We start from the raw sequence: 13,435 nt of genomic DNA, 5'->3' as shown, positions 1-13,435 counted from the left end.
TTGGCCAATAAATACAAAAGGGCTCCCGTGGGTGCTGGCACAGCCCAGGTGAGCAGGGCAGGCAGGTACCAGCTTTTTCCATGATGACATATCCCTGTGGCCATGATCTCCCCACACTGAGCACCTCTGCAGAGGCAGGGCTCTGTGTGCCCTGTTGGGGAGAGCCCAGCACCGTGTGCCCACCCCATGCCTGGGGCTCGGAGCAGGATGCTGCCTGTCACAGGAGCCTGATGGAGCTGTCACACTTGGCAGCTCTGGCCGGTCTCCTTGGCCGAGTGAGCTGGTGAGACATCTGCCACGGGCCTGGGAACAGCTCTGCTCCCCCACAGCCCGGCCTCGGGAGCTGTGTGTGCCAGGGCAGGGAAGGGCAGGCAGGGCAGCTGGCCCTGGGATTTTGGCAGGATGCTGAGATGTCCGGCGTGGGATCCGAGGATTCTGCGGCTCAGCGGAAACTTGTTTTGCTGAGTCCAGCACAAGGCTCCTGTGTCTGGTTTCAGGGAAGGTGAGCACCCTCTGCTCGGACACTGTCACCTCCCCCAGGGGACAGGAAGAAGAGCTCAGGGGTCCTGCCAGATGGCTTGCAGCCTTCTGGGGCAGGGGGTTCACACTGGCTGCCAGGCACCTGGGTACTCCTCACTCCCTCTCACCTTGCATGAATGGAGCTGGGAGGGTTAAAATACCAGGCTGCTCCCCGAGCAGGGCTCCTGCTTCCCTCCACGTGGGTACGGAGCAGGGTAGGGCTGAGCAGAGCAGTTGGGCTGCAGCCTCCCAGCTCAATGCAGCAGGCACTGCGCTGGCCCTGGCTGTCTTGAAGCATCCTGCTGGGGACAGCCCCTGCCCCACTCCCAGAAGCAATAAGAGGACAGCCCTGGCCCTCTCCCAAACCTTCCAGAGCCAGGGGTATGCTGGGATCCCAGACCTGGAGCAGGCAGAGCCCTCCTGCCGATGGAGGAGGTGACGACGCTGGAACAGAGCCTCCCATCAGCACCTTATATTTACTGCAAGGTCCTCTGGCTGTGACCTTTAAAAGACAAGGTGGCCTGGCAGCCAGGGAGCTGGCAGGAGGAGCTCACAGTGATCAGCTGCTCTGCAGGACTGTCCCGGCGGGGCCAGGCGCCGAGCGAGGGGTCCCGGGCACACAGACTGCGGGTGAGTGCTTGGCTGCCTTTGTCATTCTCAGCCCCTGCTTGCCTGCAGCTCCCCTCGGAGCATCGCTTTCCCCTCTCCCTGCCTCCTTCTCCCCATGCAGAGCCATCCTGCCCACTGCCCCTTGGCTCCTACGGGCAGAGCTGGCTACCCCTGGGACAGGCAGGGTCCTTGCTCCCTTCCATGGGCCCTTTCATGCAAGCGGGAAAGAGGAGCAGTGTCCCCAGGCAGCCACTGCAGAGATACCTGCAAGAAGTGCTCAGGCAACCCTCCTGTATCTCAGGAGAAAGTTTCTTCCTGACCCAGCACAGCCTGAGGCACCTCCACCAGTTCCTTCCCAGCTCCATTCTGGCTCTCCAGTGCTGCCCTTCACACCCCACAGTTCCCCACAGCTTGCTGCCCCAGGCTGGCCCTCTTCCCTGTTCCTCCTTGTTACTCCCCAGCCCCATGAGCAGGACGACCAGGCTGCAGGCAGCACTGTAGGGACAGTGACCCCAGGCTCCCCCCGGGGCACCTCAGCAGCCCCCCGTGGTTCTCTGCATGGCACAAAGATGTCCCAGAACAGGGGAGGTCCCTGCCAGCTCCCAGGCTTCTCTATTGCTTTGCAACATCTCTGGTCCCACCTGGTCTGAGGCAATTTATGTGCTCTGTGAAAGTGACTGTCCCTGGTTCTGGGGGATCTATGAAGCCCCGGTGCTGGGGGGGTTGCAGTCAGTGCCCTTGGTTCCTTGTGGGGATCAAAACTCACCCTTGTTGTGTCCCGTCGGGCTCTCCTCCATGGTCCCACAGCGCCTGCCTTCCTCACGAGCCACTTGCCAGTGACTTTCCCAGAGGTGTCCCCAAACTGCCAACCTGTGGGTCCCCTCTGCCCTTTGCCTGCACTCATCCCTCCGTCGGGCTGACTCCCTCCAAAGCTGGATGCCCAGTTGGCCAGAGACCTGCTCCTCTCTGCAAAGCAAACCTGTTCCCACCATGGGCCAGGGACAGACTGCAGCTGTACCCCCAGCAGCAGCCCTGCAGGAAGGGGCAGTTTTCAACAGAGGCAGAGGGCAAGGACAGGCAGGTGGCATGTGGGGGGGGGTAGGCTGCTCCCCCTCGCCATGGGTGAGCCGTGGATGCAGGGGAGGGGGCACAAGGGGTGGGCAGCAGCACCCCAGAGGTTTTCTCCACGCACACGGTGTGTGGATGTGGATGCGCCGGTGGCCCTGGCTGAAGGGCAGGCAGGAGAGGCAGGACAGAGGGTGGCTGCTGGAGCTCCCCTCACCTCCACATCTCACGGTGGGCAAACTGATGGATGCGCTGAGGAACTGTGCCCTTGTGGGGCTCCTCAGTCGGGGAGCAGCCCAGTTATGGATGTCGATCCCCCAGCACATGCCCTGGGCTCCACTGGAGCCTGCAGAGCCTCACCTGCTGTGCCCTGAGCAGCCGCGGTCCCTGACGGACCAAGCTCTGAGCACACAGGAACCTTCTCACCCCCTGGGGACAGACACACAGGCAGAGCAGGGATGAGGGAACCCTTCCAGCAGGCAGCAGAACAAAAGCGTCGAGCGCAGAGTTCGCGTTTTGTCCTTCTTTTGTTTGTCCGACTGTACAAAGAGCAATAAAAACACCCCACGCTCAGCAGCCCGGGGCAGACGGAGCCCATCAGAAGGGGCAACCCCAGACCTGCAGTGACGACCGATACCAGCGCCTCTGTGTTCATAGAGATCTGTATTTGTAGAGACTCTGCTGTGTACAGCTATGTACAGATAGATGCATTGGCAAGTTGCAATCCAAGGACAGTGCACGAGAAGAAATGAAAGGCAGATGCAAGACTGGTCCTGTGCCACAGCCGGAGGGGCCTTTGGCCGCAGCGTTGCCAGCTCAGTCCCACTTCAGGCAGCCCCAGTGGCACTGCACAGGGAAAGCCCAGGGGCAGGGGGAGACAGGGCAGCCCCAGGGCACATTCTGGCTGCAGAGGGGACTGTGAGCAGCGTGGAGCCCAGTGAGGTGGAGCGGGATGGGGAGGGCAAGGGGGGCAGAGCAGGGAGCGCAGAGATGTCCCTCTGTCCCCTGCCTGCCCAGGGCAGTGCTGCTGGCCCTATGGAGCAGGCAGGGCAGCTCTGGGGGCTGCCACAAGCAGGGCAGGTGCTGGAACCTGGCTGGGTGGGCTGGCAGTGCTTTTGCCCTGGCAGTTTTGTGTTGTGCAGTGTCTCTGCAGGGAGGCTGGAGGAGGCAGTTTCAGCATTACAAGGTTACTTGAGGGTCCCAGAGCTGTCCTGCCTCTGGGCCCATGGTTATGCACAATCTTTCCCGGCAAGTGGCCAAAAACTCCTTTTCCTGCCAGCAGCTCTCTGTCCCTAGCAGCCACACCTGCCACTCCCCACCTCCTTGGTTTGGCACATCAGCAGAACATTTTCCATTAGTTTTACCGTCCCCAAGAAGAAAATCAGCACAAAAGAGTCAGCCCAGGACCTTTGGCTGAGATGGTCAGGCCCAAAAATAGCCTGAGGCAGGAGGGTACATCCATTACACACCAGGAGCAATTAGCAGCTCCAAAACCCAGAGGAGAGCTCAGAGGCAGCCCAGGGGCTGATCCTCATTCCCCAGCCAGTAGCTCTGAGCAGTCCTGGAGGAGCACCAGCTCCTCACAGCACCCTCAGCACTGGCACACAGGGGGGGGCAGTTCTCGGAGGGTCCATCTGCATGGGTACACCAGTGCCTGTGCCCCGGGGGGACAACATATCCCCCAGGGCAGGTGGCCACTGGCCCCTGCTCTCTTTGTCTAGAGGCACAAAGCTGCCTGCCCTCCTCTGCCCCTCCTGGCACCCCCAACTCCAACCCCCCGTTCATGGGGGATCTCCCACCCCACCCCATCCCATCCCCATCACCTCCCCAGGGCACTGGGCAGTGCTCTGGCACTCTGAGCATGCCCAGCCAGTCCCTGCCCAGCCCCAGGGGCAGCCCCCAGGCACCCCAGCCCCCCTGCCCAGCCTGGCCCACCATGGCCAGGCTCCGGGGACCAGCTCTCCGTGCCCTGCTCCAGGCTGGGGTGGGCATTTGGATGGAAGGAGGGATGCTCAGGGAAGAGAGGAATCCTTGCTCTGGGAAGCACATCAAAGGAGGGGGGTCACGCTGTACAGGGGTGAAGAGGGAGGGGCAGGCAGGGGGCATTACTTGGTGCCCTCGTCCGGGTTGCCTTCACCATCTGTCTTCCCTTCCTCCTCCGTCTTCTGGTCGTCCGTGTTCAGCCTCTGCTGCTTTTTCCGGCGCACACATTTCACCACCATCAGCACCAGGATCACCACGGCCAAGAAGCCACCTACAGAGGCGCCCACGATGACAGCCACTGTGGAGTCGTGCTTGGGGGGCTCTGGGGAGACAGGGCACAGGCTCAGGGCATGGCAGCAGCCACCTGGGGGCAGCTGGGGAGCAACGGGGGGACACAGGCAGGGCTGGCTCCCACCAGCGGGGAGCAAACCCTGCATGTGCAACGAGGGGGAGCAGAGAGCCAGCCCAGCACCCATGGGTGCCTGGCAGCAGAGGGGACCACTCTACCTCTTACCTTTGGTGAGCACCTTCAGGCTGATGCTGGCGTGGCCCCGCTGCCGGTCTGGGGGGTTCAGGACGTAGCAGTTGTAGGTGCCCTCGTCCTCCAGCTGCACGTTATTGAGGGTGAAGGACACGTCGTACTTGGTGGGGTTCCCGGTGAACTCCACCCGGTTCCCAAAGCGGTCCAGGTGCTTGTTCAGGATCTTCATCCGGAACTGCAAGAACTGGGCAGCCCGCACGGGACAGGAGGTGAGATAGTGTTTGGGACCCCGTGTGCTCACCCCACCCCCGCTCAGGACCCCTCCCCTGCATGTGCTGCTCTGGCCGCTGCCCCCTGGCTCCACAGCAGATCCATCCCTGAGCAGCTCCCCTGCCTGTCCTGCCACATCAGGGCAGCTGCCCTGACCCCTGGTTCTCTGTTGGCTGCTAATTTTCCCTGTGGTGGAGAAGGGCTGGATAACAGGACCACACACAAGGAGACTCCAAGGAACACACACGACTACTTCAAGCTGCTCCCAGGACCTCCCAGCAGATCTCTGGCAAGACTCACCAGCTCCTCAGAGCAGTTCTTGCACTCCTGATACGTCCAGTTGAGGGAGAACTGCTTGTTTTCCACCTTGTAGCAGGAGTTGAAGGTGCAGGAGAGCTTCACAGAGGAGCCATTCAGGGCATTGATGGTGGCAGGAGCCATGACCTCCATGCCCAGTCCCGTGGGCGCTGCCACAAACACAGAGAGCAGAGAGGCAGAGGAATTAGGAAGGGGGCAACGCAGCCATCCTGCTGCCTGAGCTGGTCTCCCCATCCCACCCTGCTCACCAGCTGGCTGCACAGACCTCGCCCTGGGGTTGCCTTTCAGGCACAGCCACATGCAGACCACACTGTGGCCAGGCAGGATCAGGGTTTCCCTATGCAGAAGTGACAGGGGACATGGGGGGGAGCAGCCCCAGCCCTGGCACCATCCCTTGGCCCTTCTCTGCAAGGATCTTTCTGCCACACTTGGCTGGATGGTGCCTGGTGCTACACTCTGCTGCCTCCAGGCAAGCCCTGTGCCTGACCCCTCGGTGAGGCTTTCCTGCTGCAGCACCGACCAGGCTACGCAGGGCTGGATGCAGCATCAGCATGCAGGGCTCAGCGTCACATCCACAGGGAAATTTGTGGCTGCGCGCATCAGATTTCATTCCTAGCAGGATGCACAACAGCAGCGAGGGCTGGGATCTGCCAGGGCCAGCTCCTGGGGGCTGCAGCAGGAATGTGGATGCTTCCCCCCCCACTCCCACTGCAATGATGCTCAGGAAAGGATTGTCCATCTGGGAATAACGGGGTCAAGATCTTGGGCAGTGCTGGGGGGACAAGGACAGTCCCTGCAAGCTGGCCTCGCTGTGGCAGAGAAACAGGGCAGTGACCTGCCCCCAGCAGCCCCCAGAACCCAGCGCCTGCATCCAGCACCTTCTCCCAGCCTGCAAAGGGGAGGGCACACAGAGACAGGCTCCTGTGCAGCCACCGAGCTGCCAACTGCCTGGCTGAGCCCCGAGAAGCACAGGGGTGGAGAGCCCTGGTAGGAGGAGGCTCTGCACAGGGCAGGGACAGTGACACGGGCAGCAGGTGCTTTTCCAATCACCTCACCTCTCCCCTTGGGCTGCTGCTCTTTGCTCTCAAATCTTCTTCCTGAGGTGCTCCTGACTCCAGCCCTGTGGCCAAGCTGGATGCATGTCAAGGCTGCTCCGCTGGCTAATCCGCTCCGTCTGCAAGCAGGGCAGGAAAGGGGCCAGGCTCTGCAGCCAGGGAAAAGAGGCTTTTCCAAGTGGCAGGTATGGCTCCCTCAAGCCATGGGTCTTGCTGCAAGGTGCAAACCAGCAGCATCCTGAAGCCAGCTCTCTGGGGACACAGGGGTGCCCCCCAGGGACAGACAACTCCCTGCTGGTGCTGGCAGCAGGGCCCCACTGAGCACCCTCCAGCCCTGGCCCAGGTCCCCACAGAGGCACAGAGATGGGGAGAGCTGGCACATGGGGACAAGTCACAGCACCCGAGGAAGGAAGAAATGTCCAGGCCTGAGCTGGTGGCACCCCAGGGCTCTGCAGAGGGCTCTGCCACCTGGTACAGCAGGGCTGTACCTCAGCCAGAGGGACCTCGCAGGCAGCCAGCACGACACAGGCACGTGCCCTATGGACGTGGGTCCAAACTCTGCACCCAGCACTGGGGGTCAACAGAGGCAGGGAAAGAAACCACGAAAATCTCTGGGATGGCCCATCCAGGCTGCACCCCGCAGGGCTGTGCAGGCTCCTGAGCCCTCTGCCAAACTAGACCCTGCACCCCGGGCTCAGCAGGTAAAACAACACACGGCCTCTACAGCAGAACCTGCTGGGCTTTCTATCCTCCATTTCCTGGCCTCTCTCCTAAAGCAAAGGCAGCCCACCAGGAGCTCCAGGACAGTTCGAACAGCACTTCAAAGAGGTGATGTGTTCCTGTTTCCAATCAATACAGACCCAAACCTGCTGACACACTCCGCTGGCTCCAGGGCAGGGCAGAAACGCAGAGAGCACCGTTCCCCCCACCCCCTGCACTGCTGGCAGCCCGGCACCTGCAGCCACAGCAGCCACCCACAAGCCACAGGACAGTCATCACAAGCCACAGGACAGTCATCACAAGCCACAGGACAGTCACAAGCCACCCACAGCCCAGCAGGCAGGCAAAGCCAGAGCTGCCCCCTCGCCCCACTGCAGCCCACCAGCCCTGCCTGGCATGCAAACAGCTTGATGCTTCATCAGAACCTCCAGCAAGAAGGATGCAAGGCTTGCTTTTTTTTTTTCTTTCCTGTTTAAGAGAAGAGGCAGTTGCAACAAATCCCCCACCGTGCTAAAAGCAGGTCACCCTGGCTGGCAGGTTTCAGCAGGGTGCATTGCAGACCACCCACCCCTGTCCCTGCAGCACCGCATTGCCCGCTGCTTCCCCAGGGACACCAGGGGCTTCTCAGGGCTGGCATGTGGGGAGGGGGCTCCTGGCCAGAAAGGGGGGCTTCCCCCCAGCCTGGATGCTCTCCCCTGGCAGCCGTGTGCATGCAAGGAGGTCGACACTTACCCAGCGAGAGGAGCAAGCTGAGGCCAGTGAGGAGCAAGGTGGGCTGCGGGAGCCAGGCTTCCAGGCTCATTTTGAAGGACTTTTAGTGTATGGAGAGGAGCAGGTGTTGGTGTGGATTTTGGTTGGTGGTGGTTTGCTTTTTTTTTTTTTTTTTTTTCGAACGCCCGGGTTATTTGCAGGTGACATAGAACATTAGAGCTGCTTTATTTCTGCAGCCTAATATGGCTGGCTGGAGCGGAGCTGCCTGCCAGCAGCCTCAATGCTATGGTTGGTGGATTTCAGCAGAGGAAGTGGGAGGGCAGAAAAATTTTTTCCCCTGAACAGAAGGAGACAGATTGCTGGTGGCTCCTGCTCCCGGGGATGGAGATGGGCTGTGTCAGCAGAGCATCTCCTGCAGGGTGTGGAGCCCAGGGCAGCCCAGGCAGTGGGGTTCTGCTGGGATTCCCCCTGGCCCAGCAAACTTGCCTTGGGAGCAAGCAGTGCTCCTGGATCCTCTTCCCCTGGGAAGCCCGGAGCTCAGCCAGTGCCCCACAGCACAGTTCTGAGGGCTCCCACGGGCCCCTGCAGCCCCTGCTTTTGGTGGGGTCATGCAGATGTGTCACCTCTGTCCTGCTGGAGGCTGCCAACCATCCCTGCTCCCACCATTCGCAGCAGCAGCCCCCGCTCTCAAGAGCCCAGGACCACCAGGAATGCCCTCCTGGAGCCGGGCAGAGGGCAGAGGGACTGATGGAGCCTGGGAAGTGCAGAGGGTGGTAAAGAGGCAGCAGCCTGGCCAGCATGCCCACTGGTCTCCTGCAGGGGGTAGAAGTGCTCCTGATGCACCTGCCTTCATCCAGCCCTGGGGATGGGGAGGCTCTGCTCAACAGGGCCAGGGCTGGAGGTCTTTGGTCCCCCTCTTACCATCTGTCAAGGAAGTCTTTGGGTCACGGACGCCAAGCCTGGATTCAGGCTGCAGAGATAGATGCAGGAACAAGATGGTATAACCTCGTGGAGACCAGCAAGCCAGTGACAGCAGCTGCTCAGCCACCCAGTCCTGCTGGCCCAGGGTTGGGGGGGTTTGCTGTGGCAGCATCAGGGAGGAGAGAGGAGAGGGGTGCCCTGGAGCAAGAGCACATCTGAGTTCCTGTGCACCAGAGCCCTGGGGAGGAAGGGATAGAGCAAGGGGGACGCAGGGATGGGGCCAGGGGGAGGCAGGAGGGATGCAGAGGTCCTGACCAGCTTCAGGAGGAGAAACAGGGCAGCTGGGAGGGAAGGCATCAGAAGTCCTGGGGGGAACACAAGAAACCTGCTCAGCAAACACCCACTGCACACACAGCAGTTTCCCAGCCACGCCGGGCAGGCAGAGCCCTCTCTGCTCTGCTGCAACGGGTCCCACGACCCAGCAAAGGCAGAGGGGTCGAATGCACCCCCGGAGACCCCGACCCCAGCTCTGGTTCCTCCTGCAATCCCGTCGCTTGGCTTCACCCAGGAAAAAGAGGAGGGTGTCAACGTGAAACCAAGGCGTGCAGCGGGGCCGGCACTGCAGCCCGCGCTGGCAGGGGTGGGAGGTGGGCACCGGCCCCCCCCGGCACCTGCAGGTGTCAAACATCTATATATAGAGCAGGAGGAGGGCTGGCACCGCCGAGGCAGGGGCCCGGGAGGGGTTGCTGGACTCCCCCCTGGCCATGGCAGGAGCCCCAGGTGCGGGAGCAAGCAGAGGTGCTGCTGGTCCCACGGGAGACACGCGTGGGCACCCACATGGGGGGGCCCTGCAGCCTCCGTGGCAGCCAGAGGGCTCAGCACAGCCTGGGGGGCTCTTCCTGCTGCAAAGGGGACCCCTTTGCGGCCGTTTGGCTCCCTGGAGCCAGCGGGGCAGGTGCGAGGCCGTGTGTGGGTGGCAGGGGCTCCCAGGCCCTGGGCCAGGCAGGTTTTGGCACCCTGGGACATCACACGCTTAAGCCGGAGCTCAAAGGAGGCCAAGAAGAGGAAAGCCTCCCTGAGGTTTATTATCTTCAGAAGATACCACTGGCATGTCTGCATGGCTCCCACTGCATCTCCCCCTGCCAGGCTCTCCTTGGAGATCATGTTCTCAGCACCTGGAGCTGCAGGGACCAGGATCAAAGCATGGGGATATGCTCCCTTGCTCCCCAAGACCAGGAGGCAAGAGCCAGAGACAGGTCACCCCTGGCCTGCCAGCAGCCAGCCGGGGTGGGACGTGTCCCAGCAGTGGCTGTGACACAGAGCGAGGCGGTGGGGCTGACAGCAGCTGGATGCTGGCCTGGCCCACGGGACAGAGAGGTGCACATCTGCTGGCTAAGGGGCTGACTTCCCTCTGCACGGCTCCTTCTCCCCCTCTGGAGCCCAGGGAAGTGCTGCCTCTGGCCTGCTGCAGGGCTCAGCCCTCTGTCCATCACTCTGTCTCCCCATTCCCATCCATTCTGCCGGGATCACCCCCCGGGACAGCTCCACGTAGACGCCGTTCTCCCGGAAGGCAGAGGGGTGCTGCAAGGAGCAAGGGACAGGGCGTGAGTCTCACCACAGGTATCAGGGCCCATTTGGGCAAGGGATGCTGCTGTCTGGCACGGGGAGTGAGGGGCCAGGCCCTGGATGCTGCCACCCTGGGGGTTGGTGATGCAGGGGGTCACGCCAGCCCACCCTGCACCCCCTGCCCACGCCTGCCGCAGCTCGGGCAGCTGCTCTCTCTCCTCCTCACCATGGTTATGTAGATCTCTTCGGCTCTCTTCTTCTTTCCTGCACGCTGTTCAGCCTTGGGTACCTCAGCTACAGGGACTGAGGCGTAAAGGGCTTCCTAGGAGGGATAGATCAGGACACTTGGAATCGAGCCCCACATACACCTGGGCCTTCTTGCCCGCACTGAGAGCCATGGCTGGCCAGCAAACAGCACCTCGTGCTTGGCCAGGGTGGGATCCCCTCCCTCAGCCTCCCAGCCCCGTGCCCACACACCCCATGTCTGTGATCCTTCCCTGTCCTGAGGACACACAGCCCTAGCTAGTGACAAGACAGCAACCATCCTGTGTGAGGACCCCATCCTCCTGCCAAGCCTCCTGGGCATCCGGCTGCAGCGGGAGCGTTTGCTCCATCAGCACCTGCTCTTAACTGCCAGCCAGAAGGAACGGTGGGACCTGGGGCTGGTTCCAACCACTTCCCACGCACAGCCATGGCACAGCAAGGAGCCTGCAGCTCTCCTGTGCACACCATGTCCCTCCCCATCTCTGCCTCTCCTTGATTCCCACGGGTTGTGGTAGTGTCCCACCACTCGGCTCTCACCTCTGCTTTGTTCTTGCTGCCATCGCTTCCAGTCCTCTCCAGGGCCATGCTGGCTGCAGACCTTGAAGAGGGGCAACAGCAGTGTCACCTCCAGCAGGAAGCATCGCCTGCCCTCCCTCTCCGGGGATACTGGGATCCCATTGCACGTGCCTCTGCCAGAGGTTTGGGAGCCAGGACTGTGGCACTAGAGGGCAGCAGGAGCCTGCACCCCTCTGTGGCCCGGGATGATGAGCCCTCTGGTTCCCGCAGCTCCAGCCCTGCTTGGCCAGGGGGGAACACTGCAGGAAGGCTGCCAGAAACGCTTTGCCCACCCCCATAAGCTCACGGCTAATGTTGGTACCTCTTCCTCAGGCTGAGCCCAGCCAGGAAAGCCAGCACAACGGCCACACAGCCACAGCCCACGGTCACAGGCCAAAACACAGTGTTCCCTGGGACCTCAGCCTCCTGGGCACCTGCTGCTGCTGCGGAGACACCAAGGCAAGGGATGGTACACACAGGGAGCTCGGCCCTTCTATAGAAGAACGGTGGTGGCAGGTCTGAGCCCCCCAGAGCCTCTGCAGCCCCTCTGCCCGGGGCAGGACAGGGAGGAGGGAGCAGCCAGAAGGCACGTACCTCTCTGTCCTGTGGAGCTGACACGCAGCACCGTGTGGTTCTTGAAGATGCGGCTGTGCTGGAGCAGCCGGATCTCACAGGTGTAGGTGCCGCTGTCGTTCACCTGCAGGTCCCGCAGCTGGATGGAACCATCCCAGTGGGACATGTCCCCCTGCCACTGCGCCCGGCCCCGGAAGCGGCCCACCGGGATGCTACGGTTGCTGTAGTAATAAAACACCATCTCCTCCTGCCAGGGCACAGACAGCACGGGGTGAAAGGAGCCCACGGAAACACGCTGCCCCGTCTGCCTGCCCTGCCCCGCAGCCCTCGGGCCTCCCCCTCGCCCCACACCAGAGCCCTGCACGCTCCCAGGCTCTCCCGGAAAGCCCCGGGATGCAGCACCCAGTGCTGTGGTTCCCCTGCGGCGTGGGGCCACCAGGAGCAGTGGAAGTTTCCTGCTGCCACGCAAGGGAAACTTCCTCCTCTTGTGGCCCGGGCCAGGCAGACAGGCTCCCCGCAGCCTGCCCAACAGCAGCCAGGCTGCTCCCCTGCCCCACCAATCCAGCCCCCAGCCCCTGGTCCCGACCCACCTGCTGCCTGCTGGCTCCTGTCACACTCAACCAGTCCACTTTGGCCATCGTCCAGCCCTTGGCCACCGGGTCTAGGAAGAGGCACGGCAGCAGGACAGAGTCCCCAGCCCCGGCTTGAAGCTGAGGCTCCATGAACACCCAGCCAGCCGAGCCGCTGCATCGCTCTGCCGGGGACAAGGACAGCAGGATGAGTCCAGGGAGGACAGCCAGATGCAACCTGCCTTTCCCCATAGATATCTCCTCTCCAGATAAGCCTGGGGCTAACGGCACTAACCAGTCCAGAGCACAAAGGGGAGGCCCCCGTTTGGGCAAAGCCTCTCCCTGACCCCTGCTCTTGGCGTGCCAGGGGTGCAGGGCAGCACATCCTCCCCGCTGCCAGACCAAGGGCTCTGCACTGCCCGGACAAGCCACGCAGGAGGGAAGTGGGGAAGCACAACCCCAGCCCTCTGCCTCTCCCAGCCACGGGCTGCAGTTCCTGCAGGGCTGTTCCCGTGAGTCACGGCTGGGAGAACCAGTGCTGCTCTCATCTGCAGCAGGCCAGGGGCAATTCCATCGCTTCACACGGATTTCAGTTCCTCCTTCACAACCTGCCCATTTGGCTTCCTCAGCCCTTGCTCACAGGCTCCTGACCCTGGGCTCGCATTTGTCTAGCCACATAACTACTGCTTAGGGTTGCTAGAGAAGCTGGACAGTGGAAAAAAAATCCAAACAACAAAACAAGAGCGGAACATTAAAGAGCACAGAGCTGACAAGACCAGCACGAAGCAGCTGCCCACACAGTGCCGCTTGCACGCAAAGCATGAGGCAGGAAGGGGAAACAAGTGGGGCAGAAAATGCTACTGGAGCTCGTCGAGAGAAACTCTGCGTGCCCCAGAGTCTGCACTGCCAACACCTCGCAAGGAGAGTGGCCGAGGCTCTGCCCCTTGTTTGTGGAGAACAAGGTGAGCTGATTCAGCGGGGAGCTGCTCAGGCAGGTAAGGCTGTTCCTGGTGCTTTACCCACTCTGCCCAGTCTGTCCACAAGCCACTGAGGGCAGGGCCCTGGCAAGGTACCAAGAGCTTGTCTGATGCCCTGTAAATAACACATGCAAAGTGCTACAGCTTCCCAAACAGGTTTCCTTTGGTCTTGACCAGCTGTGGAGCTGAAAATGACGATCATTTGCCAGTGGAGATGCACAAGAGAGCCAGTTGCCCCAGGCAGAGCCAAAATCAATACCTTGGAAACCTTTCCCTGTA

The 13,435-nt window shown here is 61.8% G+C and overlaps 2 protein-coding genes across 4 annotated transcripts; both read right to left on the bottom strand.

Moving 5' to 3' along the window:
- Positions 1 to 2,837: 2,837 nt before the first annotated feature.
- SCN2B (sodium voltage-gated channel beta subunit 2) lies at positions 2,838 to 8,006 on the bottom strand. Of its 3 annotated transcripts, none has more exons than XM_051638597.1 (5): positions 7,753 to 7,836; positions 6,301 to 6,513; positions 5,228 to 5,394; positions 4,691 to 4,901; positions 2,838 to 4,498 (listed from the first exon to the last, which is right to left on the bottom strand). In XM_051638597.1, exons 3-5 carry the CDS (start codon positions 5,375 to 5,377, stop codon positions 4,299 to 4,301), a joined length of 561 nt encoding a protein of 186 aa, XP_051494557.1. In that variant the 5' UTR covers positions 5,378 to 5,394; positions 6,301 to 6,513; positions 7,753 to 7,836; the 3' UTR covers positions 2,838 to 4,298. The 3 variants fall into 3 exon arrangements, with proteins under 3 accessions (XP_051494557.1, XP_051494558.1, XP_051494556.1); XM_051638598.1 differs by having other exon boundaries at positions 6,301 to 6,449; positions 7,753 to 7,832; XM_051638596.1 differs by lacking the exon at positions 6,301 to 6,513 and having other exon boundaries at positions 7,753 to 8,006.
- Positions 8,007 to 10,044: 2,038 nt separating this feature from the next.
- LOC127393347 (junctional adhesion molecule-like) lies at positions 10,045 to 12,248 on the bottom strand. The gene is made up of 6 exons (XM_051638316.1): positions 12,201 to 12,248; positions 11,632 to 11,857; positions 11,360 to 11,480; positions 11,020 to 11,080; positions 10,445 to 10,540; positions 10,045 to 10,233 (listed from the first exon to the last, which is right to left on the bottom strand). The coding sequence occupies exons 1-6, from the start codon at positions 12,246 to 12,248 to the stop codon at positions 10,045 to 10,047; spliced, it is 741 nt and encodes a 246-aa protein (XP_051494276.1).
- Positions 12,249 to 13,435: the final 1,187 nt, after the last annotated feature.

The sequence above is a fragment of the Apus apus genome, chromosome 22, assembly GCF_020740795.1.
Source record: "Apus apus isolate bApuApu2 chromosome 22, bApuApu2.pri.cur, whole genome shotgun sequence".
NCBI lineage: Eukaryota > Metazoa > Chordata > Aves > Apodiformes > Apodidae > Apus > Apus apus.
This window is presented reverse-complemented; position numbering and strand designations above follow the sequence as displayed.